Source organism: Salmo trutta, chromosome 26 (genome assembly GCF_901001165.1).
Source record: "Salmo trutta chromosome 26, fSalTru1.1, whole genome shotgun sequence".
NCBI classification, from domain to species: domain Eukaryota; kingdom Metazoa; phylum Chordata; class Actinopteri; order Salmoniformes; family Salmonidae; genus Salmo; species Salmo trutta.
In genome coordinates, this window is record NC_042982.1 from 30,778,346 (window position 1) to 30,805,880 (window position 27,535).

Below are 27,535 nucleotides of genomic sequence, written 5' to 3' on the forward strand. Positions count from 1 at the left end.
CTTTGGGACAGGGTGGGGCCCACGGCAGCACCCGCTGCTCGTTGAGAAGAGTAGGAACGATATGTGCTTTCACGTCAGAGTCTCCAATAACACCAGAAAAAGTCGTTAGATTTGTCACTAGTTATGCTGCACTATTGGAACTAGAAACATAAGCATTTCGCTGCACCTGCGATAACATCTGCAAAATACTGTATGTGTACGCGACCAATAAAAATGTTATTCGATTTGATTTAAGCTTGCTGTATCACTAGCTTGCAAAGCTTCCATTCAAAGTCTGATCACGTGAAAAGTAGTAACGGGGCGGGATTTAATGACGTACTTCTACACCCGCCAATCACAGCCTTTGTTTTGCGACTTCCCTTTCGATGAAAACTATTCTGTCATGTCGCTGTAGCGTTCAGTGTGGCTCGGCTTGACGACGAGGAATGAAACAGTCATGCCAAAGATGTGTCGGGGTATAAGTATATCACAACGATTTTCATTTATTCACTAGAAAAATACATGCACTATGGCAAAATAGTATCCCTGTTAACACTGTCGAGACCGCGAGATTTTTAATCGGGGGAAGCTAACGTTACATATATTCGTTTTTGCTAGCAACTGACCTCCACCACAACACGGCGCATTGGACTAGTGATCAATAAGTTACAAATTCCTTGTGGTTAGCCCTCCTACCAACCCAAAGTGGTGCCCTGCGTACGGGTCCTGTGAATATGAGACAGAATGAGTCAGAGAGATACCCTGGTTCATCTGTTTGCTGGAGGGTGAGTATCATGGCTAATCGCTAGCTAGTAATACAGTCCACTGTAACAGTACGTAACATAATAGAATGGAAGATGAAGCTAGCTAGCAAGCAATACAATTAAAATATGTCTAGTTAGCTAGTTATCTATTGGTTGCTGTTAGTCTGGACTCCTTCCCGATGATGTGCCTGTAGCAGATGTTTGCTAACTTGCTAACTAGCTAATATTAGCTAGCTAAATTCAATGTCATAACTGACCCCGTCTGGTTTTGGTAGGACCATTTATTTTGCGGCGTTATGTAGAAGTTTTGCGCCCAAATTAACATGGCCAGCTGTTCTATTGTTCACTAGTTTTTCTATTGCTATTCTCTAAATACAAACTTGTTATATTGTCTGACTATTAGCCAAAACCCCGCTGATACTCGTTTTAGCACGTGCGCTCGGATGCCATTGTTTTGACCTTATTTCACATTCTAACGTTAGCTAATCTTAACGTTGCCTGTCATCCTTTACTATCAAATTATTTAGCTACTCGTGCAACTAATGCACCATTAACGGTCAAAAGAGGACGTCTAATATTGTGGTAAGCTGTAAACTATCCGGTTTCTCTCACTGAGGTATAAGTATTGTATTTAATAGTGGCATCTGATCAGGATGCGGCGTCAGAACCAAAACAAATGCTCTCCAAGGTCTACGATGGCCAGCTATACATTACCTGAACTGCCGCAGCAGATGGGGAACGCTTCTCCAATTAAACTTATGCAGCCCAAGGTTGTAATGGTAAATAGTCATGATGCCCACACTGTCAGTGTCACATTGAAGTGAGCAAAGACTGATAGTATGAGGACTAGACCAAAATGTGCTCATAAGGAGCCTAACGTTACCATTACACCTTAAGGTCCAAGGTATATGTTATTTTCAGAGGTAGACTTGCTTTGGCAGCCAAAACAACCAAATACTCCACCTAAACATAAATTGATTCTAAATTGCCATACAGTTCTAAAAACTTAAATCCCTCTACTTTCAAATCAAAATAATTCCAAAAATACACACTTACTGTTAACTGTTTTAACCGGCTTTATCACAGTTGCAGCCAAAAGTATTTTTCATTGACAACACATTTCTGGCAGCCTTCTTCTGTTACACCCAGGTGTTTGGAGCATGCGCAATAGTGAATTAGCACAGGTGGTTCTTCTGTAAACACGCGCTGTAACATGGAGATATGGTAGTGTGGGAACACTAACCCTTTAAAGGTATCAATTCAACCTTTTTTGTTTTTAGAAAAGTATTTCTCTTTGATATGAAATATAAAATCCTTATGCTTCCAAAACCATACCACAAGCGATGGGTGTTATTGTTCAGCCCAGCCCCAGGGCTCTTAACAACATTTCCACATACAGGAGATCCTTCTTCCAATGACTCTTATGTGTAATGGAACCTGAACTTAGTCATGATCAAGGGCTAGATGAGGATTTGATTTATAAATAACCACAACATGCAAGGGCTGTAGAAAAATTATATCACGACTCTTACTATGCACATTCATATGGTCAATAGAGTGAAACAACAGATGAGATGCTTTCAAGATTATGTTGAAGATTTCAGGACACATTTCAGCTGGGTCGCTGTTGTGTGTGAAGGCGTATGTCAAGCTTGAGGCTGCAGGGCAAGAAGCATTCCTGCATGTGTTACTCACAGACTCATGGAAAAAGGCCAAGATGGATCAATACAGAGCAAGAGCGCTCCTTAATTCTTGTAAACAAAGGCACATGGCTAATTATTATTTTTAATAGTTTTTTGTTTTCACGATAGAACAATGCAATTGAATTACATGTATCACTGAACAATAAATTGGCAGAAATTAATATACAGTACCAGTCAAAAGCCTGGACTCACCCACCCACTCATTTGAATGGTGTGTCCAAATCCCCGACCGGAACCACACATACAATAAAAAAGAGGAAACAACCTTATAATTTTTCACCCCCATGCATAACTATAATATAACAAAAAGAAAAACAAAACGAACAAAGCAAAAATCCCTTCCCCTACCAGTCATCTATCAGGCCTTTACAGATTGTTTTCTCTATCGCTGAGAGATAATGTCCCCAGATATCAATACAATTACTGAGTTGACAATTCATTTTATAAATCAATCTTTCATATGAAGCTGTTTCTGCCAAGGCTATGTACTGTTCCTTATATGAGGGAGGGTCCTTCTCCCTCCAGTGTCTCAATGTGACTTTTTTGGTTGTGTTTATAGCAACTTTTAGAGGAGTCCAGTAAATCCTATTGAACACTTTAAATTGAATCAGTTTGGACCAGGCATCTCTCATTTCTCCTCTAAAAATTACCTCCAGGTCTTTTTCCCATACAGCTTTCAGGACCTTACAAGTTCCATTAAATCCACCTATAAGGTAGCTATATATATATATATAAGCCCTGCGGTATGTGAGAATCCTTTGCAAATTACAGTTGAAGTCAGAAGTATACATACACAGAATAATAATAAAGAATAATAGTAGAGAATGATTTATTTCAGCTTTTATTTCCTTCATCGCATTCCCAGTGGGTCAAACGTTCACATACACTCAATTAGTATTTGCTAGCATTTCCTTTAAATTGTTTAACTTGGGTCAAATGTTTCAGGTAGCCTTCCACAAGCTTCCCACAATAAGTTGGGTGAATTTTGTCCCATTCCTCCTGACAGAGCTGGTGTAACTGAGTCAGGTTTGTAGGCCTCCTTGATCGCACATGCTTTTTCAGTTCTGCCCATGAATGTTCTACAGGATTGAGGTCAGGGCTTTGTGATGGCCACTCCAATACCTTGACTTTGTTGTCCTTAAGCCATTTTGCCACAACTTTGGAAGTATGCTTGGGGTCATTGTCCATTTGGAAGACTCATTTGCAACCAAGCTTTAACTTTCTGACTGATATCTTGAGATGTTGCTTCAATATATCCACATCATTTTCCTGCCTCATGATGCCATCTATTTTGTGAAGTGCACCAGTCTCTCCTGCAGCAAAGCACCCCCACAACATGATGCTGCCACCCCCGTGCTTCACGGTTGGGATGGTGTTCTTTGGCTTGCAAGCCTCCCCCTTTTTCCTCCAAACATAACAATGGTCATTATGGCCAAACAGTTCTATAGTTGTTTCATCAGACCAGAGGACATTTCTCCAAAAAGTATGATCTTTGTCCCCATGTGCAGTTGCAAACCTTAGTCTAGCTTTTTTATGGCGGTTTTGGAGCAGTGGCCGCTTCCTTGCTGAGCGGCCTTTCAGGTTGTGTCGATATAGAACTCGTTTTACTGTGGATATAGATACTTTTGTACCTGTTTCCTCCAGCATCTTCACAAGGTCCTTTGCTGTTGTTCTGGGATTGATTTGCTCTTTTCGCACCAAAGTACGTTCATCTTTAGGAGACAGAACGTGTCTCCTTCCTGAGCGGTATGATGGCTGCGTGGTCCCATGGTGTTTATACTTGCGTATTATTGTTTGTACAGAAGAATGTGGTATCTTCAGGCGTTTGGAAATTGCTCCCAAGGATGAACCGGACTTGTGGAGGTCTGCTTTTTTTTCCCTGAGGTCTTGGCGGATTTCTTTAGATTTTCCCATGATGTCAAGCAAAGAGGCACCGAGTTTGAAGGTAGGCCTTGAAATACATCCACAGGTACACCTCCAATTGACTCAATTATGTCAATTAGCCTATCAGAAGCTTCTAAAGCCATGACATCCATTTTCTGGAATTTTCCAAGCAGTTTAAAAGGCACAGTCAACTTAGTGTATGTAAACTTCCGACTTCAACTGTACATCTTAACACTTATATCAGAATGTACAGATAGTTTGCTTACCTTAAACATATAAATCTCTAAACTGGAGATATCTCAAAGTCTTGTTTCTGTTCATTATACTTGGACCTTAGTTTTTCAAAAGAGTTAAATGAGTTTTCTTGATATGGACAACCGTTGTTCTTTATCACCTTTCTACACAAATCTTTCCAGAAAACCATGTGTCCTCCTATTTTCAGTTTAGGGTTGTTCCATAATGAAGCAGAGGTGAAGATTTCTCTCTTTTGAATGTGACTCCATATATTTTTTGTATGGGACATTATTTTATTCTGCAGTCCCACCTTTTGTTTACTCAAATAATCTGATGCTTCGGCTGATGGTTCTAATGCTATAATAAATAGGAGAGGCGAGAGACAGTCATCTTGTTTTGTGCCTCGTCCTACTGAAAATGGAGATGATCGTAGTCTGTTAGTGACTACTATGGATTTGGGGTCGTTGTACATGCATTTAATAATATTCTGAATGCCCTGTCCAAATCCAAATGTATTTTATAGTATAATGCAGGTAGTCCCAGCCCACCCTGTCAAAGGCTTTTTCTGCGTCTAGGGATAAGGCTGCCACTGAAGTATCCAAATCTTTTGCCTTCCAGATGACATACAATAGGCGTCTAAGATTGTCAGATGAAGTTCTGCCTTTCACAAATCCCACCTGGTCTGGATTTATGGTTTTCTTAATGATATGATTCACCCTCATAGCCAGATGTTTTGTAAACAATTTTCTATCACAATTTATCAAATAAATTGGACTATAGCTCCCACACTCATGGGGATCCTTTACCTTTTTGAGGTTTAGGGTGATTACTGCGTCACTCATAGGTGGGAGCTCACCTGTCAATCGATTTGTTAAATGTATTCGATATTTCTTGGCTAAGGTGCTTTGCAAACCTTTTATAGAAATCACTGGGTATCCCAGGATGGGATGGGATGGGATACTGGCCAACAGTTTTCCTACCTTCACCTGATTCTTACCATCTCTGCTTCAGCCTGAACAGGAAATATTCCACTTTTTTACTGAATAAAGTATTCAGCTCATATTTAGTTTATCAGGTTTACCAGAGAAATGTTGTTAGGATTGGACCAATATTCCCTCTCCAGAGTTTTGAACTCTGTTTCAAGTTGATACATTTTCTGTTAATCTAATTTGTTAATAGTAGCTGACTGTTGTATCATTACTCCACGTATGTAAGCTTTAAAAGCTTCCCAGACATGTACCTGTTTCGCACTGTTTTGTAGTGTGTACTGGCACAAAGGAATTCACAAAACACCTTGTCATGTATTAGGCTGGTGTTCATTTACCAACATTTCCATTTTTCTCTTCCTTCTCCTATTCCATCAGTCAGATCAATGGGCACATGATCTGTCATAGCTATCGTGTCCACACTGCAAGCACCCACTTTATCTATGAGAGAGTGTGAGATCAGAAAATAGTCGATGCGTGAATAAACAGTGTGCCTATTCGAAAATAATGTGTACTCACGAGTGGTTGGATTGATCAGTCTCCATATATCATAAAAACCAGCATCCTTAGTGTTTTAATTGCTTCTTGAGTTTTGGAGGTTACAACCAGGTTACAGGTTACAACAGTTTTGGATTTCTCAAAAAATGCTCCAGGAGCCTAATTTTATAATCCTGATTTATAATGTAAATATACTACTACCAAAACGTGACGACTGTTAGAATATTTTAAGTCAATGCTTAGAGAATCAAAGAAAGTGAACGACTGGTAGTGCACTCCAAATAGAACACTAAACTTCCCATTGAACAAATGTCATAAACATATCCCAAACCCACAAGATACAAAAACAAAACGAAAAATCACCCTCTCCTAAACCAGGCCTTCATCCGTGTGAAGTGTCTCGAGGTCTTCCCAGCACTGACGCTCCAACAAGAATAAGAACGTTTTACCGACGCCAAATATAGGCATGACCATATACATTTTGAAACGATGACATGTCATAGAAAAAACATTGAACCTAAAGACAGGCTGATCATTATACTCGCAAAGAGAAGATATTACCTTTCTCATGAACTGTCTAATTCCATAAGGCAGCAATGTAAGCAGAGAACAAACACCAAAGGGAGACTTGTATAGGTCATAATAATGATAAAATAAACGTAAACTTTGGGTTGTGCCCATCATGCATGGCACGAACACGCCTGTTGTAGCCTATGTCTACCAACTATTGCTGTTATGATAAGAGTGAAAACTTAAAAGAATAGATATGTTTATCCCTACTATGACCGTAAAACAGAATGATATGCTTGGATTATAATCCTGCGCAATCTAGTACTATAATGATATCAACTGTAAACCAGAAAGATGCATTATAGGCAACATTCACAGCATAAACACTCCGTGAGACTGCTCACAACATAGGAAGTTCTATCAGCTTAGGGAAAAATGGTAGTCCATCCCTGATGAACCACCCCCATCATGTGGATCTTCCATAGCCTACCACGCTACTCAGATTGTTCAGCCTCATTGACGTCCGCAACACCCTTCTTTGGGTCAGTAAGAACGACGTAGTGATCCTCTCACAGTAACCCAGAACACGGCAGGGTATTGCAAGGAGTATTTTAGTCCCCTTTTTATGCACATACGTCTTACCTCCGTGAACGCATTTCTCTTGTCCTGAACCTCCTTGGAAAAGTCAGGGAAAAACTCCACCTTTGTCCCTTTTGCAGCAAAAAGTCCTAAATTATTTGGCTTTGAGCCGGAACTTCTCCTTGTCAGTGTATGGTAAGAATTTCACCAGGATAGGCCGGGGGTTACGTGGGGCTGGTCCGGGGCGCGGTGTCGTCAGTGTCCGATGTGTTCTCTCAATGGTCATGATGTTAACATCCTCCTGTGTGTCCTCAAATAGATTGCGTAAAATGTCTTTCACACAATCCACCGTATTTATGTGGATTTCGGGAACCCCTCTGTTCCGAAGTGTGTTTCTCCGACTTTCTCAGATTTTCCTGGTATTGAAGTCATTCTTCCAGTTTTTCTGGCAGTCTCCATTTTTTCAACAGTGTGGTTTAGGTGTGTGTTCTTGTCCTCCAATGTTGATATCTTCTCTTCTGCGTTTAACATGGTTGTCGAGAGTGTCCGCTGTATGTTTTATTTCAGCCACATCTTCACCCACTTTTGTAATTTTCTCTGAGATTTTTGTTCATTTTGCGAATCTCTTTAGTTAGCTGCTGCTGCTCACCACATCGTCGCCGGAAGTCCGCACATGGCCAATTTCAGCCCAGACAACCAATTGTGAAATATGTCAGAGAGGGTTGGAAGACCCCTACTGTATGAGGGTGACTTCTATTGGTGACATGAGTGAACCATTCTGGAAGGAATAGAGGTAATCGTTAGTTTATGATGGGTAGTAGCCTAATCAACAGGGCTGGGTTTTTCTGCTTCCTAGCCGACTAAACTAAACTCCACAATTTCCGATGGAGTTGATCTGTGACTAGTGTGGGCAGACTGGAGTTCTGACTTTGCATAAACAGATTTCAACACCCAAAGAATAGCTTGCATTTACACAGGACAATGTCATGTGTAAGAAATCTGTAGTTTTTAATAAAAACGTAATGTTAAGTGATGTCGGGAACTCCAGTCAGCCTACACTAGTCACTGCTCGACTCCATTGTAAACCGTTGAGTTTAGTCGGCTAGCCCCTTCCCAGTAACATTCGGTTGCGTCTCAAGCCTTTTATTGTTTTCCTATCTTTTTTTTGACATCATAATAAAAACAAGTTTGTTTCATTACACATGGCAGACATATTGCGAAAAAGGCCTAGACATGTTCTCCTTTCTTTCAAAATAACATCAGTAGCTTGACATAGGACTATTGGAAGAGAGCGTTTAGCACCGCACCCTCCTATTGTTTACCTTTGCTAATGTCCGCCACGGTGCTCATGCTCTGTCGCATGTGTAGACATGCGCAGTCCACATGTGCCAGGCGTGCATGTTTAGCAGGTGGGCTTCCCTCTGTCTTTTTACTGTGGCCATCTGTATCTGCCTCAATAGAAGTATGGATGAAGGATCAACCACCGTATCTGTAATTTACTGGGGCTTGGCTGAAAAGATTTATCTTTTTATTTTTTTAAATATATTTTATGATGCAACACAGGGCAATTGCTCAGGGCTAGGTTATAAACACATACTTTCTACTTGCCATATTGCCACCAAAGGACTCGTAGAATGTAGGCTTCTTCTTTCAAATCATCCCACTTCCATTGCAGTCAAAACCATGTTGTATTCAAGAGTTCATATAAAGAAGCTTAGACTCACAGTCATAGACATTTGTGGATGTCTGACAGTATTTCTGGTAGCCTGGTCATTTGTGTGCTTTTGGAAAGCATTAGGTCAACTTAGGTGTGTGAAAGGTACTGGCACACAGTGTTTGCTATTGCATTGATTCATTCCAGACGAGAACAGTTTTTTCCACAGACGGGGCATTACTGTGCTGACTCTCCAAAGCCAAGCCTCTCCTAGTCCCCACACTGCCCCACAAGCCTCTCCTAGTCCCCACAAGCCTCTCCTAGTCCCCACAAACCTCTCCTAGTCCCCACACTGCCCCGCAAGCCTCTGCTAGTCCCCACAAGCCTCTCCTAGTCCCCACACTGCCCCACAAGCCTCTCCTAGTCCCCACACTGCCCCACATGCTTTCCCTAGTCCCCACTCGGCTCAACAAGCCTCCCCTAGTCTCCACATTGCTCCACAAGCCGCAGATCCTCTGGATTCACAGTGTATTTCTGTAATGGAATCAGCACCTTCCAGACAGCAAGTTTGTCTGCTGCTTTTCTCGAGCAGCTGAGTGATATGTGCTGCCACCTCAGAAAATCCCTCTGTTTTCTTCCCCACTATGTTCTCTCTCCTTCTCTAGGTGTGGGGGAACGGTAGGAGCCATCCTGACCTGTCCCCTGGAGGTGGTGAAGACCAGACTACAGTCATCCCACATCACACTCTACGTGTCTGAGGTGCAGCTCAGTACCGTCAATGGGCCCAGCGTAGCACGCATGTCCCCTCCAGGACCCCTGCACTGCCTCAAGTGGGTATTATATTCAGCCTGCACAACTTGATTTACTAGCATTGTCATTAGGGCTGGGCGATATGACGATATATATCGTGGGACGATAGAAAAACGTCTTATCGTTTCATATTATGCTCTATTGTTTATTTCGTTGTGTCGCAAATCAAACCCTTTACGGCAATATTTTTCGTCAATTGGACGATGCTTTGCGTTCTTCCACACAGAAATTTGCAACACAAACAAACATGGAGGAGAGTGAATGTGGCACGGAGACACAGAGCTCGTACCTAAAAGAGGGGCTACTTTGTTTACATAGACGTGGTTTGTGTATGAGTCTGACACGGACCAGGAAACTGTCCTCTGCAAAATATGCCGCAGGCCGGTCCCGAAAACAGGCTCAAACACCACTAACCTCTTTTTTTACCACCTATGCAAGACTCACGTGAAACAGTACGGAGAGTGTGTATGGATGAGACCCCAAAAAGTACAGTAGAGTGCTCAAAACAAACCCCCGACTCAGACGTTCCAAGAGGCTTTTGCCGGCGGCACACCATATGGCAAAGAATCAGGAAGATGGAAGGAGATAACAGCTGCCGTTACAACTTACATCTGCAAAGACATGGGCCCCAATTTACACCGTTTCGTGAGTTGGTGCTAACACTCGACCCAAGGTACCATGTGACAAGTATTAATGCCAAAATGACATGCGAAACAGGCAAGCCCCCAAAATATATATATTTTAGGCCTATATTTATTTTGTTTGCAAATATAGTTGAAGTGTTTACTATTGACCTTTTTTAGATTTTATACTTTGTTATGTGCTTAATTGAAAATTTGTACAAAGGTTCTAAATAAAAGGAGATATAATCAAATATGACTAAGTACCTTATTTGTTGAGTATAATTCAAAATGTAATAAGAAATAGGTCTTTGCATGTGGTCATTTTATAGAAACTATTTATTCATTGAATTTACAGAAAATGTGATATGTACAGTCGAAGTCGGAAGTTTACATACACCTCAGCCAAATACGTTTAAACTCAGTTTTTTTTTCACAATTCCTGACATTTAATCCAAGTAAAAATGCCCTGTCTGAGGTCAGTTAGGATCACCACTTTATTTTAAGAAATTGACATGTCAGAATAATAATAGTGATTTATTTCAGCTTTTATTTCCTTCATCGCATTCCCAGTGGGTCAAACGTTTACATACACTCAATTAGTATTTGGTAGCATTGCCTTTAAATTGTTTTGACTTGGGTCAAACGTTTCAGGTAGCCTTCCACAAGCTTCCCACAATAAGTTGGGTGAATTTTGTCCCATTCCTCCTGACAGCGCTGGTGTAACTGAGTCAGGTTTGTAGGCCTCCTTGCTCACACGTGCTTTTTCAGTTCTGCCCACGAATGTTCTATAGGATTGAGGTCAGGGCTTTGTGATGGCCACTCCAATACCTTGACTTTGTTGTCCTTAAGCCATTTTGCCACAACTTTGGAAGTATGCTTGGGATCATTGTCCATTTGGAAGACCCATTTGCGACCAAGCTTTAACTTCCTGACTAATGTCTTGAGATGTTGCTTCAATATATCCACATAATTTTCCTGCCTCATGATGCGATCTATTTTGTAAAGTGCACCAGTCCCTCCTGCAGCAAAGCACCCCCTCAACATGATGCTGCCACCCCTGTGCTTCACGGTTGGGATGGTGTTCTTTGGCTTGCAAGCCTCCCCCTTTCCTCCAAACATAACGATGGTCAGTATTGCCAAACAGTTCTATTTTTGTTTCATCAGACCAGAGGACATTTCTCCAAAAAGTATGATCTTTGTCCCCATGTGCAGTTGCAAACCATAGTCTGGCTTTTTTTATGGCGGTTTTGGAGCATTGGCTTCTTCCTTGCTGAGCGGCCTTTCAGGTTATGTTGATATAGGACTCGTTTTACTGTGGATATAGATACTTTTGTACATGTTTCCTCCAGCATCTTCACAAGGTCCTTTGCTGTTCTGGGATTGATTTGCACTTTTCGCACCAAAGTACGTTCATCTCTAGGAGACAGAACGCGTCTCCTTCCTGAGCGGTATGACGGCTGCGTGGTCCCATGATGTTTATACTTGCATACTATTGTTTGTACAGGTGTACGTGGTACCTTCAGGCATTTGGAAATTGCTTCCAAGGATGAACCAGACTTGTGGAGGTCTGCATTTTGTGGCTGATTTCTTTTGATTTCCCCATGATGTCAAGCAAAGAGGCACTGAGTTTGAAGGTAGGCCTTGAAATACATCCACAGGTACACCTCCAATTGACTCAAATTATGTCAATTAGCCTATCAGAGGCTTCTAAAGCCATGACATCATTTGCTGGAATTTTCCAAGCAGTTTAAACTTAGTGTATGTAAACTTCTGACCCAGTGGAATTGTGATACAGTGAAATAATCTGTCTAAACAATTGTTGGAAAAATGACTTGTCATGCACAAAGTAATGTCCTAACCGACTTGCCAAAACTATAGTTTGTTAACAAGAAATTTGTGGAGTGGTTGAAAAACGAGTTTTAATGACTCCAACATAAGTGTATGTAAACTTCCGACTTCAATTCTATGTATCTTTATCGGGATAAGAAATGACCTATATCGTGATATGCATCTTTATCGGGATATGAGATTTTGGCCATATCGCCCAGCCCTAAGTAACATAGTCTATGACAATATCAGCTCACAAGATCAAACAGGCATAGGCCTATATTCCAATGTCTAGATATGTTCGTTAACCATCAAACTGTACAAATACAATACTTTATGCTTGTGTTATTGGTTTTGATAGTTTGGGATGTATTACTGTCATTGCCCTCCAGCTTTGCACATTAAACAGTCCTAAGTAGCCTAATGTGTAGAAGTCTCAAGAAACCAGAGTAAAAATGAGCTGGTGTTGGGTGTTTACACGCCCTCCGCTCTACCCCCTATCCTCTTGTGGGGTTTGGCATTAGGATCCCTCCCTCCTCACGAAACCCCATGTTGTTTGCTCTGGCTCATGTCTCCTCGGCAGGCAGTGCCATGTGGACTGAAATCCAACTCCTAGAGCTCGTCTCTCTCTCTCCCCTACCTTCAGGGAAAGGCCTGTCTGGGGATCTGTAGCATACCCCAGCAGCAGGATGTATCACATCGTATCAAACTACTATCATACTTCATGTTTTTCTTTCTACAAGTTGTTGTTGTTACAACCCAGCAAGGCTTTCAGCAGACCCTATTCCTAGTTCATTGTTATGAACGCCACTGACGTTTAAGTGAAAAGAATGTGAATATTTGTGAGTGGTGGGTAAGATGTTGTTTTTTTTGTCTTCAGGTTGATTCTTGAGAAAGAAGGAGCCCGCTCTCTGTTCAGGGGCCTGGGGCCTAACCTAGTGGGCGTGGCCCCCTCCAGGTAAGCACCCAACATTACATAAAACATTTTAGATTAATGAAATTGTATTATTGTATAATCATTTCATATTTCAGGCTAAACAATATCACTAACCACGTTTCCATCCAAACATTTCAAGCAGATGAGTTACCTGACACATAAAAAGTCTTAATTTCTAAACGGTTCACCCGTTATGGATGAAAATACCCTCGAATTAAAGCTGACAGTCTACACTTTAACCTTGTAGTAATTGTATCATTTCAAATCCAAAGTGCTGGAGTACGAAGCCAAAACAAGCAAAAATTTGACACTAACCAAATATTTTTAGAGCTCACTGTATGTGTGCTCTACGCAGTATCTGCCCTATGGTTGCAAAACTACTGGTAATTTACCAAAGTTACCGGAATCTTAACAAAATCTATGGCAATCTAACGTAACTTCGGTAATTTATTCTTGAATAACTGTAAAAAAATATATTTAAAAAATATATATCATATTAGGGGTGACCCCATTTAGTCGACTGGTCGATAGGCTGTTGGTTGACCAAGATTATTTTAGTTGCTCAATCGCAGATATAAAAATGAATGACACACGAGACACCTGTCTGATTTGCACCTGTCTGAGGACTAATCCATTGAGACTAATCCATTGAGGAGGCAGCGGGATGCCACTGTCCAAGAAGAAGGAGAGTGTGGCTAAGATGCACAATGCACATCTCTCCTCCATGTGGTACCCTTCCTCGTGACCCTCCAGTATGACAATGCCACACTGCTCGTTCTGTGCATGATTTCCTGCAAGACAGGAATGTCAGTGTTCTGCCATGGCCAGCAAAAAGCCCGGATCTCAATCCCATTGAGCACGTCTGGGACCTGTTGGATCGGAGTGTGAGGGCTAGGACCATTCCCCTCAGAAATGTCCAGGAACTTGCAGGTGCCTTGGTGGAAGAGTGGGGTAACATCTTGCAGCAAGAACTGGCAAATCTGGTGCAGTCCATGAGGAGATGCACTGCAGTACTTAATGCAGCTGGTGGCCACACCAGATACTGACTTTCTTTTGATTTTGACCCCCCCTTTGTTCAGGGATACATTATTCAATTTCTGTTAGTCACATGTCAGTGTAACTTGTTCAGTTTATGTCTCAGTTGTTGAATCTTGTGTTCATACAAATATTTACACATGTTAAGTTTGCTGAAAATAAACGCAGTTGACAGTGAGAGGACGTTTCTTTTTTTGCTGAGTTTAGATGATTTTACTAAAACACATATGGAAAAATACACATTTAAAAAATGTAATCAATTGGTCGAAAGAAAAGACTACTCTTGGTCGACCAAGATTGTTTTTTGTGGTAGACAGCCCTAATTCATAGATAACTTAATTATATTTGTGTCCACGAGTTTCTAGTAGATAGACCATATGTTTCAAGAAAAAATTGCCTAATTATTGAAGAAGAGGGAAAAAAAGCATCTCATCAACAATGGCCAGCTATTGACTTTTTTCACAACTGCCACCAGTTTGACGACAAAACATTGACAACGAATACATATTGACATAATAAAAAAGAGTTTGTAAAAAAAACAACAAAAAAAACAATCGACGATATTTCATGTTGAAACCCTCATATTAAAGGTAGACTCTGTGAAATTCCATTGCCACAAGCAGCACCGGAGATATTGAGATGAGCGAGATGCAACACATTTACGTCATTTAGCAGACGCTCTTATCGCTCTGTCACACACGGTATCTCTGCATGTGCACGGGTTCGTTTCACGCTGTTCACAGCATGGTAGCCAGGGTACCAAAACAGCTGAAAGTTGATCCTCATGCTTTAACACTCTTAGTTGTTGCAGAAATTGACCCACTGTTTACTTTCTACATCTACGTCAAATTGCTAAGTCTACCTTCAAACATCAATGGAATTCACTAAGTTGATGGTTTATATTTAGAATGTTTTAGATCTGTTTCATTCTATTTTGTTTTATTTTAAAATCATCTCATTAAGTTTGTTCATATATTTTACATGTGATAAGGCCACACAGAGGCCCAGAGACCTTTACACCTGTGATTATCTGAAGTACCCAAAATGGCCACTAGATGACCTGTGATAGACCACATAAAATCCCTGGAAGATACCAAAAATCAGGTAGTTTACTGGTAAACTTCAAAAGTTTCCAGTAATATACCCTCCCTTGACAACCCTAATCTAGCCTATCCTAAGTGGAAGGAGCTACTATTAACATTATCTGACATTGACCCACTGGAGGTCAACTGCGCGCACACACACAGTGGATGTTAGCACTGGAGTCAGTTCTCAGTTGTTGTGTAGGAATGTCTGAGGGGTCACTTTGTTGCCGTGGTTAATAGTCAAGGGGTTCTGGGAGGTTACTGTGTCACAAGTTGACGGGGGTCCATTTTACATCTTACAATTGTACTTTTACAGAGAGGAGTTGTGAATCAGTCAATCACTGTCATAGTGATTTATCTCATTCCTTGTCCATCTGTTACAGGCTGACTACACCGCCAGCGTTGCAAAATACATTTCGAAATCTATATTATTCAATTATTGCACCCACACTGCTCGCGTGCGCCAACGAGCGTCTGCGTTGCCAAGGGCTAAAATAGAAGTCAGTTCTATTTCTGACGCAGACCGCACTGCAAGTCCTGCCTCTCCCATCTCCTCAGTGGTTTATAGAAGCGGGTACCCACGTGCCATCTCCTCATTGGTTATACCCACGTGGGTGACAAAGACGAATGAGGTCGGTGGCGGAAATGCACGTAATGTATGATAGTTGCCAATCGCAATATAAAGTCGAGAAGAAAAAGCCTAGAAGGAGGAGAGACGACTAGAAACGATTCAGTTGACAGTTTTGTGTGGATTAATTGTCAGAGTAGAGGACCTTGTGCATTTCAGGTAAAATATCAACTCAATGTGTATGTCAGGACAAATTAGCTAGCAACAGCAAGCTAGCTAAATAGGACAAGTTAGCTAGCAAGTGCAAGCTAGCTAGCTAAATTGCCATAAAGGTTTAATGCTTTTTGACCAGTCCCCAAATTAATTTCATTGGTTCAGAGTTTGTTTTGATATTTTAACCTGCGTGTCATGATTGCGTTTGCTGTGGGGGGACAAAATAAATGTATGCACGATGGCGCACGCGCGCAGCCGGTTTGGGTTCCGTATTAGACTAGACAAACAGCACTAATGCACTGCATCAGGCTGTCCATCCCACAGTCTTAATGCTGTTACATAACACTGTCGGTCACTGTGGAGGATAAAGAAGAGAACAACCAAACTAGGGTTTCTGAGAGAGAGAGAAGCCGATCACAGCGGCAGTGATCAGGGCTCAGAGTAGCACTGTACATTAGCCAGCCAGTGAGCTAACCATCTGTAGGAGTGAGAGAAAAGATTAGTTGTTAAATTGCTACTAATGCTAATTATCCCCTGGCCCGCTGATGATGTTGCGTCTAAGTGGTAGCTAATGGTAGAAGCTAGCTAATGCTATGTCTAACAAGAGCTTGTGCTAAGTGTATGTGGAGTGCTTTGTTGACATTGTCTGGGTAGATGCTGATGCAGAGTCAAATCACCTGGGCCTCTGATGCAACACGAAATACGCTACATGGCCAAAAGTATGTAGACACCACTTCAAATATGTGGATTGAGCTATTTCAGCCACACCTGTTTCTGACAGTTGTATAAAATCGAGCGCACAGCCATGCAATCTCAATAGAAAAACATTGGCAGTAGAAGGGCCTGTACTGAAGAGCTCAGTGACTTTCAACGTGGAACCGTCATACGATGCCACCTTTCCATCAAGTCAATTTGTAATATTTCTGCCCTGCTAGAGCTGCCCTAGTCAACTGTAAGTGCTGTTATTGTGAATTGGAAACGTCTAGGAGCAACAGCGGCTCAGCAGCGAAGTGATAGGCCACACAAACTCATCGACTGTCCTTGGTTGCAACACTCGCTACCGATTTTTATCTTTTTTTAAAATCCAAACTACCTCTGGAAGCAACGTCAGCAAAAGATCAGTTTATCAGGAGCTTGATTAAATGGGTTTCCATGGCCGAGCAGCCGCACATAAGCCTAAGATCACAATGCAAAACGTCGGCTGGAGTGGTGTAAAGCTCACCGGCATTGGACTCCATATTAATGCCCATGATTTTGGAATGAGATGTTTGACAAGCAGGTATCCACAAAATGTTGGTCATGTAGTGTGTGTGTGTGTATATAGCCTAGGCTACACACACACACACACACACACAGTCTTGTACAGCTAACCTTGTTAGGACACACATTTCAGTCCCATTCAAAATCCTATTTTCCTTAACCCGTACTCTTACCTTAACCCAAAAACGTAACCTTAAACTTAACTCTAACCCTAAACCTAACCCTAGCTTTTAACCCTAAAACTAACCCTAGCTCCTAAACCTAATTCTAACCATAACACCAATTCTGGTCCGCACAAGAATAGTTAAACACGTCTACACACACACACACACACACACACACACTGTGACTGATAAGCATTTAGTGGTAAGTGTTTTAAAAATAATAATACTTTTTTAACATGTTTGGATATAGGTATAAACTACCTCTAGTGTAGTCAACAGTTTATACATCTCTGCCTAGCCAAACATGGTGAGACAATGGCAAATTGGCTGAAGAAGCAGAAACAGCCTGGCCTGTCACCTCAAATGTGCTTCTAGACCTACAGGTAGCTAATTGTTGAAGAAAGACTAAGAGATCAGGGCTAGTGTGTGTACTGAATGTATTTACTTAAGGTTGCACAATTCCACTGATTTTTTTCCCCCAAATTCCTAGGTTTTCCATAAATCCTGCTTGGAAGTTTCCCAGTGCCAGGAGGGAATAAGCAGGAAATCTGGAATCTTCCAACCACAACTTCTGGTGAATTTTTGGAAATAATACCAGAATTGTGCAACCCTACTCCTTTTAGCACTGCGTTTGGTCCAATAAGGGCTATTTAAACTGAAACACTCAGCTCAGCCGTTGTTGCTGTTGTCTTTACTCATATTTAGTAGGGGTGTAACGGTTCACCAAACCTATGGTTTGTTATGTATTGTGCTTTTGGGTTCACGGTTCGGTTTTAGTACAGCGGGAAAATGAAATGCCAACAGTAATTCTAGTTAAAGATGCACTATTTGAATAGTTCGCCTAATTTCAGTTTGTGACAAAACATGCAAGTATATTGAGTATCATTGTACCATCTAAACTACTGTGAAGTATATTTTCCATAACCAAAAATATTGTATTGTTCAGCAGTTTAAAGCTGGTGTAAAAAAACAAAAAACGGGAAGCATATAAAACAGATCTACCGCTTTCTAGGTTGCTTTCGATGAGAATTAACATTTCTGTGAATTTTGTCAGGTCGCACAAAAAGTGACATAATGCAGCTTTAATTTTTGTTTAAGAAAATCCATAGTGTTGGTATTCCTGATTCCATATATGATCATGAGTCATAATGCCTGATGAGAGCACTATCAAAAATAACACTTTGGATTTTCTTAATTGAAAACACACGACTACTCAATGTGTAAACATGGTTCAGACATTGTATAGGCCTCTGCTATAATGTTTTCTAACCAACAGAAAAATATGGGTACTTGTGTGACTCTGTAGCACGTACTTCTCATCTCAGTCCGGGGTAATGTGATGGGCTGTCACTGTGAAGTAGCCCTGGAGCTCCAGCCATGGGTAGTAAGAGCAACACAGGGTGCATCTCAGTCCGGGGTAATGTGATGGGCTGTCACTGTAAAGTAGCTCTCTGTAGCCCTGGGAGCTCCAGCCATCGGTAGTAAGAGCAACACAGGGTGCGGTGCATTGGCAAATTCATTGACAACTACAGCTTTGGCTTCTTACAGTGAATTTGGAATGTATTCAGACCCCTTGACTTTTGTAACATTACAGCCTTATTCTAAAATTGACGAGGATCTTTTTTTTTTTTTTTCGATCTACACACAATACCCCATAATGACAAAGCAAAAAAAGGTATTTAGGAATGTTTGCTAATGTAAAAAAAGAACAAAAAAGCCCCATCTTATTTACATAAGTATTCAGACCCTTTGCAATTAGATTCGAAATTGAGCTCGGGTGCATCCTGTTTCCATTTGATCATCGTTGAGTTTTTCTACAAGTTGATTGGATTCCACCTTTGGTAAATTCAATTGATTGGACATGATTTGGAAAGTCACACACCTGTCTATATAAGGTCCCAAGGTTAACAGTCCATGTCACAGCAAAAACCAAGCCATTATATCGAAGGCATTGTCCGTAAAGATCTGAGACAGGATTGTGTTGAGGCACAGATCTGGGGAAGGGTACCAAAACATTTCTGCAGCATTGAAGGTCCCCAAGAACACAGTGACCTCCATTCTTAAAAGGAAGAATGGAATCACCAAGACTCTTTCTAGAGCTGTTTGCCAGGCCAAACTGAGCAACCGGGGAGAGGGGTCTTGGTCAGGGAGGTGACCATGAATCCGATGGTCACTCTGACAGAGTTCCTCTGTGGAGATGGGAGAACCTTCCAGAAAGACAACCATCTCTGCAGCACTCCACCAATCAGGCCTTTATGGTAGAGTGGCCAGACGGAAGCCACTCCTCAGTAAAAGGCACATGACCGCCCACTTGGGGTTTACCAAAAGGCACCTAAAGGACTCTGACCATGAGAAGCAAGATTCTCTGGTCTGATGAATCCAAGATTGAACTCTTTGGCCTGAATGCCAAGTGTCACATTTGGAGGAAATCGGGCACTATCCCTACGGTGAAGCGTGGTGGTGGCAGCATCATGCTGTGGGGATGTTTTTCAGAGGCTAGGACTGGGAGACTAGTCAGGATCAAATGAAAGATGAACGGAACAAAGTACAGAGATCCTTGATGAAAACCAGCTCCAGAGCACTGAGGACCTCAGACTGGGGCGACGGTTCACCTTCCAACAGGACGATGACCTTAAGCACACAGCCAAGACAGCGCAGGAGTGGATTCGGGACAAGTCTCTGAATGTCCTTGAGTGGCCCAGCCACAGCCCGGACTTGAACCCAATCTAACATCTCTGGAGAGACATGAAAATAACTGTGCAGTGACGCTCCACAGCCAACCTGACAGAGTTGGAGAGGATCTGCAGAGAAGAATGGGAGAAACTCCCCAAATACAGGTGTGTCAAGCTTTTAGCATCATACCCAAGAAGACTCGAGGCTGTAATCGCTGACTAAGGTGCTTCAAAAGTACTGAGTAAAGGGTCTGAATACTTATGTAAATGTGATATTTTAATTTTTTTATTTGTAATAAATTAGCGAACATTTCTAAAAACCTTTTGCTTTGTCATTTTGGGGTATTGTGTGTAGATTGATGAGGGGGGAAAAAACAGTTGACTCAATTTTAGAATAAGACTAACATAACAAAATGTGGAAAAAGTCAAGGGGTCTGAATACTTTACGAATACACTGTGTGTGTGTGTATATATATCTATATCTATATATCTATATCTATATCTGAAATGGGTGCGAAAAGACAGTTTGTAATGTGGCTCGAGCACTTTCACGAGGTGCGGAAACCTACTATTCTTCTCAACCACCGAGAATGGGCTCATATCCGCGGCCATTAACATACCTATCACTCTTTATTTTGCCCGGTCAGAATCAGCTGCGAATGGCTACTTGAATGCAGAGGGTAGACAAAGTTGTTATTTTGTGTTTACGTGTTGCTCCGGTTGTATGAATACTGAAGTTTTGTCGACGTAAAAGTTTCAGATGTTGGCAGCTGCATAAGCTATTCTTGTTGATCAGTGGTGACATACTTTGTGTTTTATCCACAACTCTCTGTCCATTGCCGTTGTAATCTATTGGGAAACCCAACATTTTCCCAAACTGTAGATTTTAAACGTTGATGGAGAATCCCCCTGGTTTATCGACCCTACCACTCGCCATCGTACAGAACTAGTTCCCGGCTCCGCCTCAAAAAAAGACCTTGAAATGCGGCAAATTAAGATTCAAATTTGATTACAATGTGCGGATAGGCTCAATGTTTCAACAGAATAGCCTAAAACAGATTTAGTCCAGGCATACAACACAGCGTAGACATAGCATATAGACCTAGTGGTTTTTATGTTTATATATTTTTTTATGTATTCATTCGGGTTCACAGTGCGGACCGAACCGAAGTCCCCAATACGGAACGGTTCGGTATGAATACATGTACCTTCTACTGTTTGCTGTAGGTTCCTTGGCAGGACAAGGGTTTCCCCACCAGGGACGGTGAAGATGTTGATTCCTGTGCTGTGAAGTATGTATCATGTTCTCACCCTGTCTCCTCCAGAGCCATCTATTTTGCTGCATACTCCAGTGCCAAAGAGAGACTGAATGGAGTGTTTCAGCCGGACTCTACACAGGTCCACATGGTGTCTGCTGGCTTGGCAGGTAACCACACCAACCTCACCCACTTTCTAACACTATACCATGCAGTCTTTTTTTACAGTTTTATTTCTAGATTTTTCATTGGTAGGTATACTTTCAATCATCCATTTTTGTGTGAGTATTCAGTCAACTGTAGCTAGTAATTTTGGATGATAGGCTAACCTGGAGAGTCATGTGATGTGACCACTTCTAATGTGTTGGTCAGACATGCCAGAGAGCTGGACCTGACCAGGTTAGTGGTGGTAAGTCCAGTCAAACCCAGACTGACTAGTTCTGTAGAGGTCCCCTACCTTACCTTCCTATTGTAGGGTTAGGTTTCTATGTTGTAGTCTCGTGCTACAGTATATCTGTCCAGCAGCTCTCAGCCTGTTGGTTCCTGTGACAGCTCCTCATATGACCTAATCCTCTAACCTAGTGCCTAAACTAGTTTCTCACACGAGGCGTCTCTCTGTCTTTCCATCTGCATTTTGTTAGGACATTGTTGATTTTTCAAAGGCTAGGGAGTACAATAAAGTCTATTTATTGTTGACGTTGAGTCTACAAAGCCTTTTTCAAGACAAGTCTCAGTTAGGCAAGAGCTCAAACCTAGACACTTCCCTAGGCCTCCTGTACACACACTGAATCATCTGTTTCCCCTGGCCATTATTCACCTCTGCTTCAAAGTGACAACCCCATGTTAAACCTGGCATATCAGGCTGATACTCGCAGATCAACTCCCTGGCAGGCATTTTTTTTGGAAGATCTTCTACTAAACAGCCTTCCTAGACGCAAGCTGGTTTCATACATGTTGGAGACATGAGATGTCCTGATGAAGGTCCACAGACCGGAAGCTCAGCCACAATTAAAGACATTTGCAGCTGACTAGAAGGATGCAGAGACTTTTTCTCCAGTTTTGCCTTTTGCCTCCAGCAAAAGTGTGTGGTAGATTCTGCCTATTATCATAAAATTATATTGTAAAACTCCAACTTGTTCAGTATTTTTTATATATATATATATATCTCTATCTCTATCTCTATCTCTATCTATATACACACACACACACACACACTGGCCTTTTCTAGATGAGGAAATCCATTCTATCTCTAGATGATTATTTCTGTCCAGTGTCAGTGATCCTAGGAGCAATATGTCATGTAGCCTAGACTCCTGGCTTCTACCCTTTTAGAATTTAGGTCAGTCAAGCAAGCTGGGCTTTTAAAGAGCGCTGCGTGTTTCTGTAATGGAGGACCGTGAGACTGTGTTTTTGACAGGTTTACGTTAACACCCTGTCCCTCTGTGCAGCATGGCTCAGTCCTTCCACCAGTCAAATCAAGGTTGGCTCTGCTTTATTTAGTCTGCCCAAATACTCCCTCTAGTGGCCACTCCACATAGCAGGCCTCTCTCTGTGATGCAGGAGCTCAGGGAGGGGAATAGACTGGCTCTGGTATGACTGGTGAGAAAAGAAGCCTGTTTGCCATTGGTAGAGAGAGATGTGATACAGAGAGCTCATTGGTACATCGTAGATATGTGATAGAGAGTTGTGTAGCCAAGTGGCATCTGCAGAGCTAGGAATAACCCTGAGATCAGTGTCAACATGACTGCCAGGCTAAAGCAGTCTAACACTGCAATTATGGGAGTGTAACCTTTACACACACTAACATGCTGTCACAACACAGATATCATAGGCCTTGTCATACTGTGGTATGTTCATGAGCTCGTCTCTCTCTTAAAAACGTGTTGAGTTTTAAATTCCCTTTAAGGCTGATGCTTCAGAGAAGATTTGGACAGTGTTTTGTTCTACAGCTTGGTAGACAGACACTCCTGGTGTTGTCTGAATCATCAGAGCTCTTGTCCTTCCTCTCAGGGTTCACAGCCATCACAGCTACCAACCCTATCTGGCTCATCAAGACTCGCATGCAGCTGGACTCCAGGTAAACACACAGGTCTGAGTCAGTAGTGGCTAGAGGTGGATTTAGGATGTGGTGTACAACGTCTCTGTCGTTTGTACCATTAGTAAATTATTTTCCGCCTGCCTTTCATAGGAACCGTGGGGAGAAGCCCATGAATGCCTTTGAGTGTTTGCGGCGGGTGTACCAGACAGAAGGCCTGCGAGGGTTTTACCGGGGAATGTCAGCGTCCTACGCTGGAATCTCAGAGACTGTGATCCACTTTGTCATCTACGAGAGCATCAAGCGGCGCCTCCTGGAGGTCAAGGCAGCGCAGCACATGGACGACGAGGAGGAGGAGTCGTCCAAGGATGCCTCGGACTTTGTGGGGATGATGCTCGCCGCCGCCACCTCCAAGACCTGTGCCACGTCCATCGCTTATCCCCACGGTGAGGGCACTGCATCCTGGGAGCAGGAGGGTGGGAGTGGAGGATATGGGGTTTATAGTCAGTCATGTGTTTGTAGTCCTTAGACTAGTTAGAACCTGTAGTTAGTATTGGTTCCGGTATGGAATCCAGTACTGGGAAAGTATTTATTTTAAATGGACCAGGAAATGAGCGTGCTCCTCTCCTTTTCCCATCGTTACAGAAGTGATCCGGACCCGGCTACGGGAGGAAGGCACCAAGTACCGTTCCTTCTTCCAGACTCTGACCACGGTGCCCAAGGAAGAGGGCTACCGGGCACTGTACCGCGGCCTCACCACCCACCTGGTGCGCCAGATCCCCAACACCGCCATCATGATGTGTACCTACGAACTAGTGGTCTACATGCTAAATGGTTAACCTTTGTCCCTTGACCTACGACCCCAGATTAAACCCTAGAGAGAGATGGGTCTACACCCCACGTTGAACCAATGGCACTAAGAGACCCCCAAGAAACAGGGACTGTCATCTCTCACACCTCCAGTCCCTCCATCCTGTCTAAAACTAAAGCACCCTGTTTTGGGATGGGGAGTTGGGTTGTTTTCAGGGGTGCACGACACAGGAAGAGGGGTTGGTAGACAGGAAATCACCATGTTTGTTTTGGGGATATGGTTTAAAGGTGTTTAAAAAGAAGCGGTGTCATTGAAAATGAGTTCTTAGGAGCCCTTTCTCTCTGCTTTTCTTGCCCTCTTATTGTCTCTCCTAAATAAGCTTCTTTACACGGGCATAGGTTACTGGAGCAGGTACAGTGGGGAGAACACTCAAGCTATTTTAGTCTAACAATACTAATCATTTCTCTGGTTTGTGTGTCAAGGGGGCAATTGGTAGTAGAGGCTTGTTGAGTGCAGGGAGGTCTTAAGGATAGGGTTGAAGGTTTGAGCGAGGTGGATAAGGGACGTGCCTTGCGACGACTTTAACTGACCTGTATAGATGCACAATAGTGATGTGAGGTTGAGGAAGAAGAGCAAAGGTCAGACCAGCCCTGGTTTCTGGATCTCATTGGACCGCAGGCATTCAGAACCACACAGTGCTCGTCGGGTCTGCTTTGTGCTCAGGACCCCTCCATCCCTGTTGGTCAACAAGCTCACAGGTCGTCCCTACAGGGGCCAGTCTGGCCGGCCCTGACTAACACTATAAGCATTGATACTCTGACTCATACTGGAAGCTTAAACACATGCAGCAGTCTTTACAGTGTTCTCTTTGTGTGCTTGTTCTGTAAAGTGGGTGATAGTAAGAACCTTTTGACCCACTCCCTCGTAGCACCCAGACTGACCAGAATCATCCGCCATTTTAAACTACTTGAATGGTAATCAACACAAGGAATAACAAACAAAAGACTATGGGAGCATTGTCTCACATCAGATGGCAACCTTGTGAATATTCTAAGACAGAAAAAAAAACATAAGTTTACAAACTTAACAAGACAAATATATGAAATCGTATAAATGTCTTCATAAGATGTAACATTGTTGCATTTTTCTGCCCAGTCATGGGAGTGTAAACTATATGTTTTTGGGGGGATTGGAGGGTGAACTTCTGAACCCCAAGGTTTCCCCTCCTCCCCCCTTTTGACATACAGTATGTGGGATTCTTTCTGCATTTTTCTATAGACCTGCTCTGACCTCCAGTTGCATCTCTTCTTTCTCTGCCTCAGAATCCAAGCAAGTGTTACACATGAGACAATCCTCTGTCCGGTGTTCACTTTGGGAATAGATGGGATTCTCTTGTGTACGTGTGTGAAATGCTACACGATAAGGAGACCCTGTGTTGTCTATCCCCATACTTTATGCAGTATATGTGTTTTTACAAAAATTTTTTTTTTTTTTTAAAGAAAACAAGTTGCCAATGTTTGGGGGGGAAACAATTTTTTTAATCTGACTGTTTAATGCCTTAAACAGAAAGATACTTGCTGTCTACTTCATCTGTCGACTCCCTTTTATTTAGCTGTTTTTCCTGTTATTTTCTGATTTGTCATTTTGAAACTGTGAGAACTCAATGTTCATCTCTTTGTCTACCTGTTTACATTCAGTCTTGTGTAACCATAGAGACGACCTTACCGACTGACCTTTCCCCACTCACATGATATGAGCACGAAGAGCCTTCCCAGCACATGTAAGCATCACTGCAGCCATTCAGTCAAATATCCACAGGTCACACTAATGCTAGAAATAAGAATTAGGGTCATAACATGTTTACTGTTCCTTAAGAGAGAGAGGGTGCACAACCACATGTTTAAGTTGCACCTGTATTCGTCTGTCACTGTCTCACTCGTCATTATTCACGATTCATTCAGGAGTTTAGAAACATTCTATTCTTATTTACAATAAAATTCACTTTAAAATGACAATACATTTACCATTTAATTTCTATTGGGCACAAAATAATCTGAAACACAACAGCAAGTGCATCAAACACATTTGTAGTCAGAATCTTGACATAATCCTTGCGTGCTGTGAGTATGGGACCAAATACTGAACTTTTTACTACTTTAATACACCTAAGTGCATTTGTCCCAATACTTTTGGTCCCCTAAAATGGGGAGACTGAGCCAAAACAACGTGTCACTGTCCCAGTAGTTGGAGCTCCCTGTATAATGAATATCTATATTGATCCATGAGGGCTGCCAGTTGCCCATCCCTGACCAACATGTGCATGTTTCTACTCTGGGTCTGTGTGTGTGTGCTTATAACCACAGACATTTGGTACATGGGTCTGTTCTCATCTTATGTCTGAATAGTGTGTGTTTGAGAGTGAGTGTGTTTCCGTTCCATATGAATCTTGTCGTGCCCTTTTTTGTTTTGTAGGTGTGTGTGTCAGTGTCAGTATGCTCTCAGTCCATTGACTAACTGTTGTGTTCCTGTTCCATTTGTTTCCTCTAATTTGTGTTTTGTATTTGCTCATGAGGTCTTTGACGAGCCTCCTAGATGCGTGGCTGACTATGCATTCTTCTCACACCCCTGGTTTGTAAAACAAAAATCTATAAATGGGAAAGGGTGCTCGGGGCATTTTGTCATTTTTGTGTGGTTTGATTGTATCCAGAAAATGTCTAAAACGTTACTGTCAAGGAAAGAAACAGTTCATTTCTATAACCAGCAGATGGTAGTATTGACTTCAGGTGCCAGCAGCAAACTACCAAGTCTCTTATAACAAACACACCCAAGTTTCCATTAGTCGTATGTACGGGACACATGGTATACACCATCCAACTAAATGCTTACGTGCAGGTTCTTTCTTGACAGTGCAACAATAATACGAACATAAAGTAAATGGCTCCGTAAAATAGAGTAATACATTTTATCATAAGTATAATACAGGAAGACACAATTACTAGTCTGATATGTGTTTGAGGATTGGGGGGCAGGTGTTTAAAGATCATAAGAGTGTGTGAGCGTGAGTCAGTCCAGTTGACGTGTTCAGCAGCTGCTAAAAGAATGACTGTCATGGGTCTAGATGGATGTTGACGTCAGCCAGACACTGAACAGAAAAACAACCTTCCCACAGCTCCATACATGACATGTCCTTTCAGAAGAATTACCTTCACACAATACCCTCTACCACACGGTGGATGTCGAACGGTAGTGAGGTGCTCTTGTCAAATTCTCTTTCAATGTGTACTTTCTTTCCATTCTTCATACAGTTGTCATTGACATCACAGCAACAATGGATTGTAATGTTTTCAATGTGGCAGCAGTTGTTGAAAAGGACAATGGTCCTTTTCACACACACTACTTCAGTAAGCCAGTAGACTTTCCTTTGTGTGATTTCCCCCCCGTTGCTTCG

The 27,535-nt window shown here is 42.1% G+C and overlaps 1 protein-coding gene across 1 annotated transcript; it reads left to right on the forward strand.

Moving 5' to 3' along the window:
- Positions 1 to 381: 381 nt before the first annotated feature.
- LOC115163641 (solute carrier family 25 member 36-A-like) lies at positions 382 to 26,758 on the forward strand. The gene is made up of 8 exons (XM_029715685.1): positions 382 to 455; positions 598 to 764; positions 9,457 to 9,621; positions 12,932 to 13,009; positions 21,311 to 21,411; positions 23,252 to 23,318; positions 23,430 to 23,722; positions 23,922 to 26,758. Exons 2-8 carry the CDS (start codon positions 724 to 726, stop codon positions 24,113 to 24,115), a joined length of 939 nt encoding a protein of 312 aa, XP_029571545.1. The 5' UTR covers positions 382 to 455; positions 598 to 723; the 3' UTR covers positions 24,116 to 26,758.
- Positions 26,759 to 27,535: the final 777 nt, after the last annotated feature.

What these genes read in the sequence shown, in the direction of transcription:
- LOC115163641 (XM_029715685.1), top strand. Translation starts at nt 724, where the DNA reads ATGAGTCAGAGAGATACCCTGGTTCATCTGTTTGCTGGAGG. An exon ending in GGACCCCTGCACTGCCTCAA is followed by an intron (nt 9,622 to 12,931) that starts GTGGGTATTATA and finishes TTTTGTCTTCAG; the next exon opens with GTTGATTCTTGAGAAAGAAG. An exon ending in GGTGTCTGCTGGCTTGGCAG is followed by an intron (nt 21,412 to 23,251) that starts GTAACCACACCA and finishes CCTTCCTCTCAG; the next exon opens with GGTTCACAGCCATCACAGCT.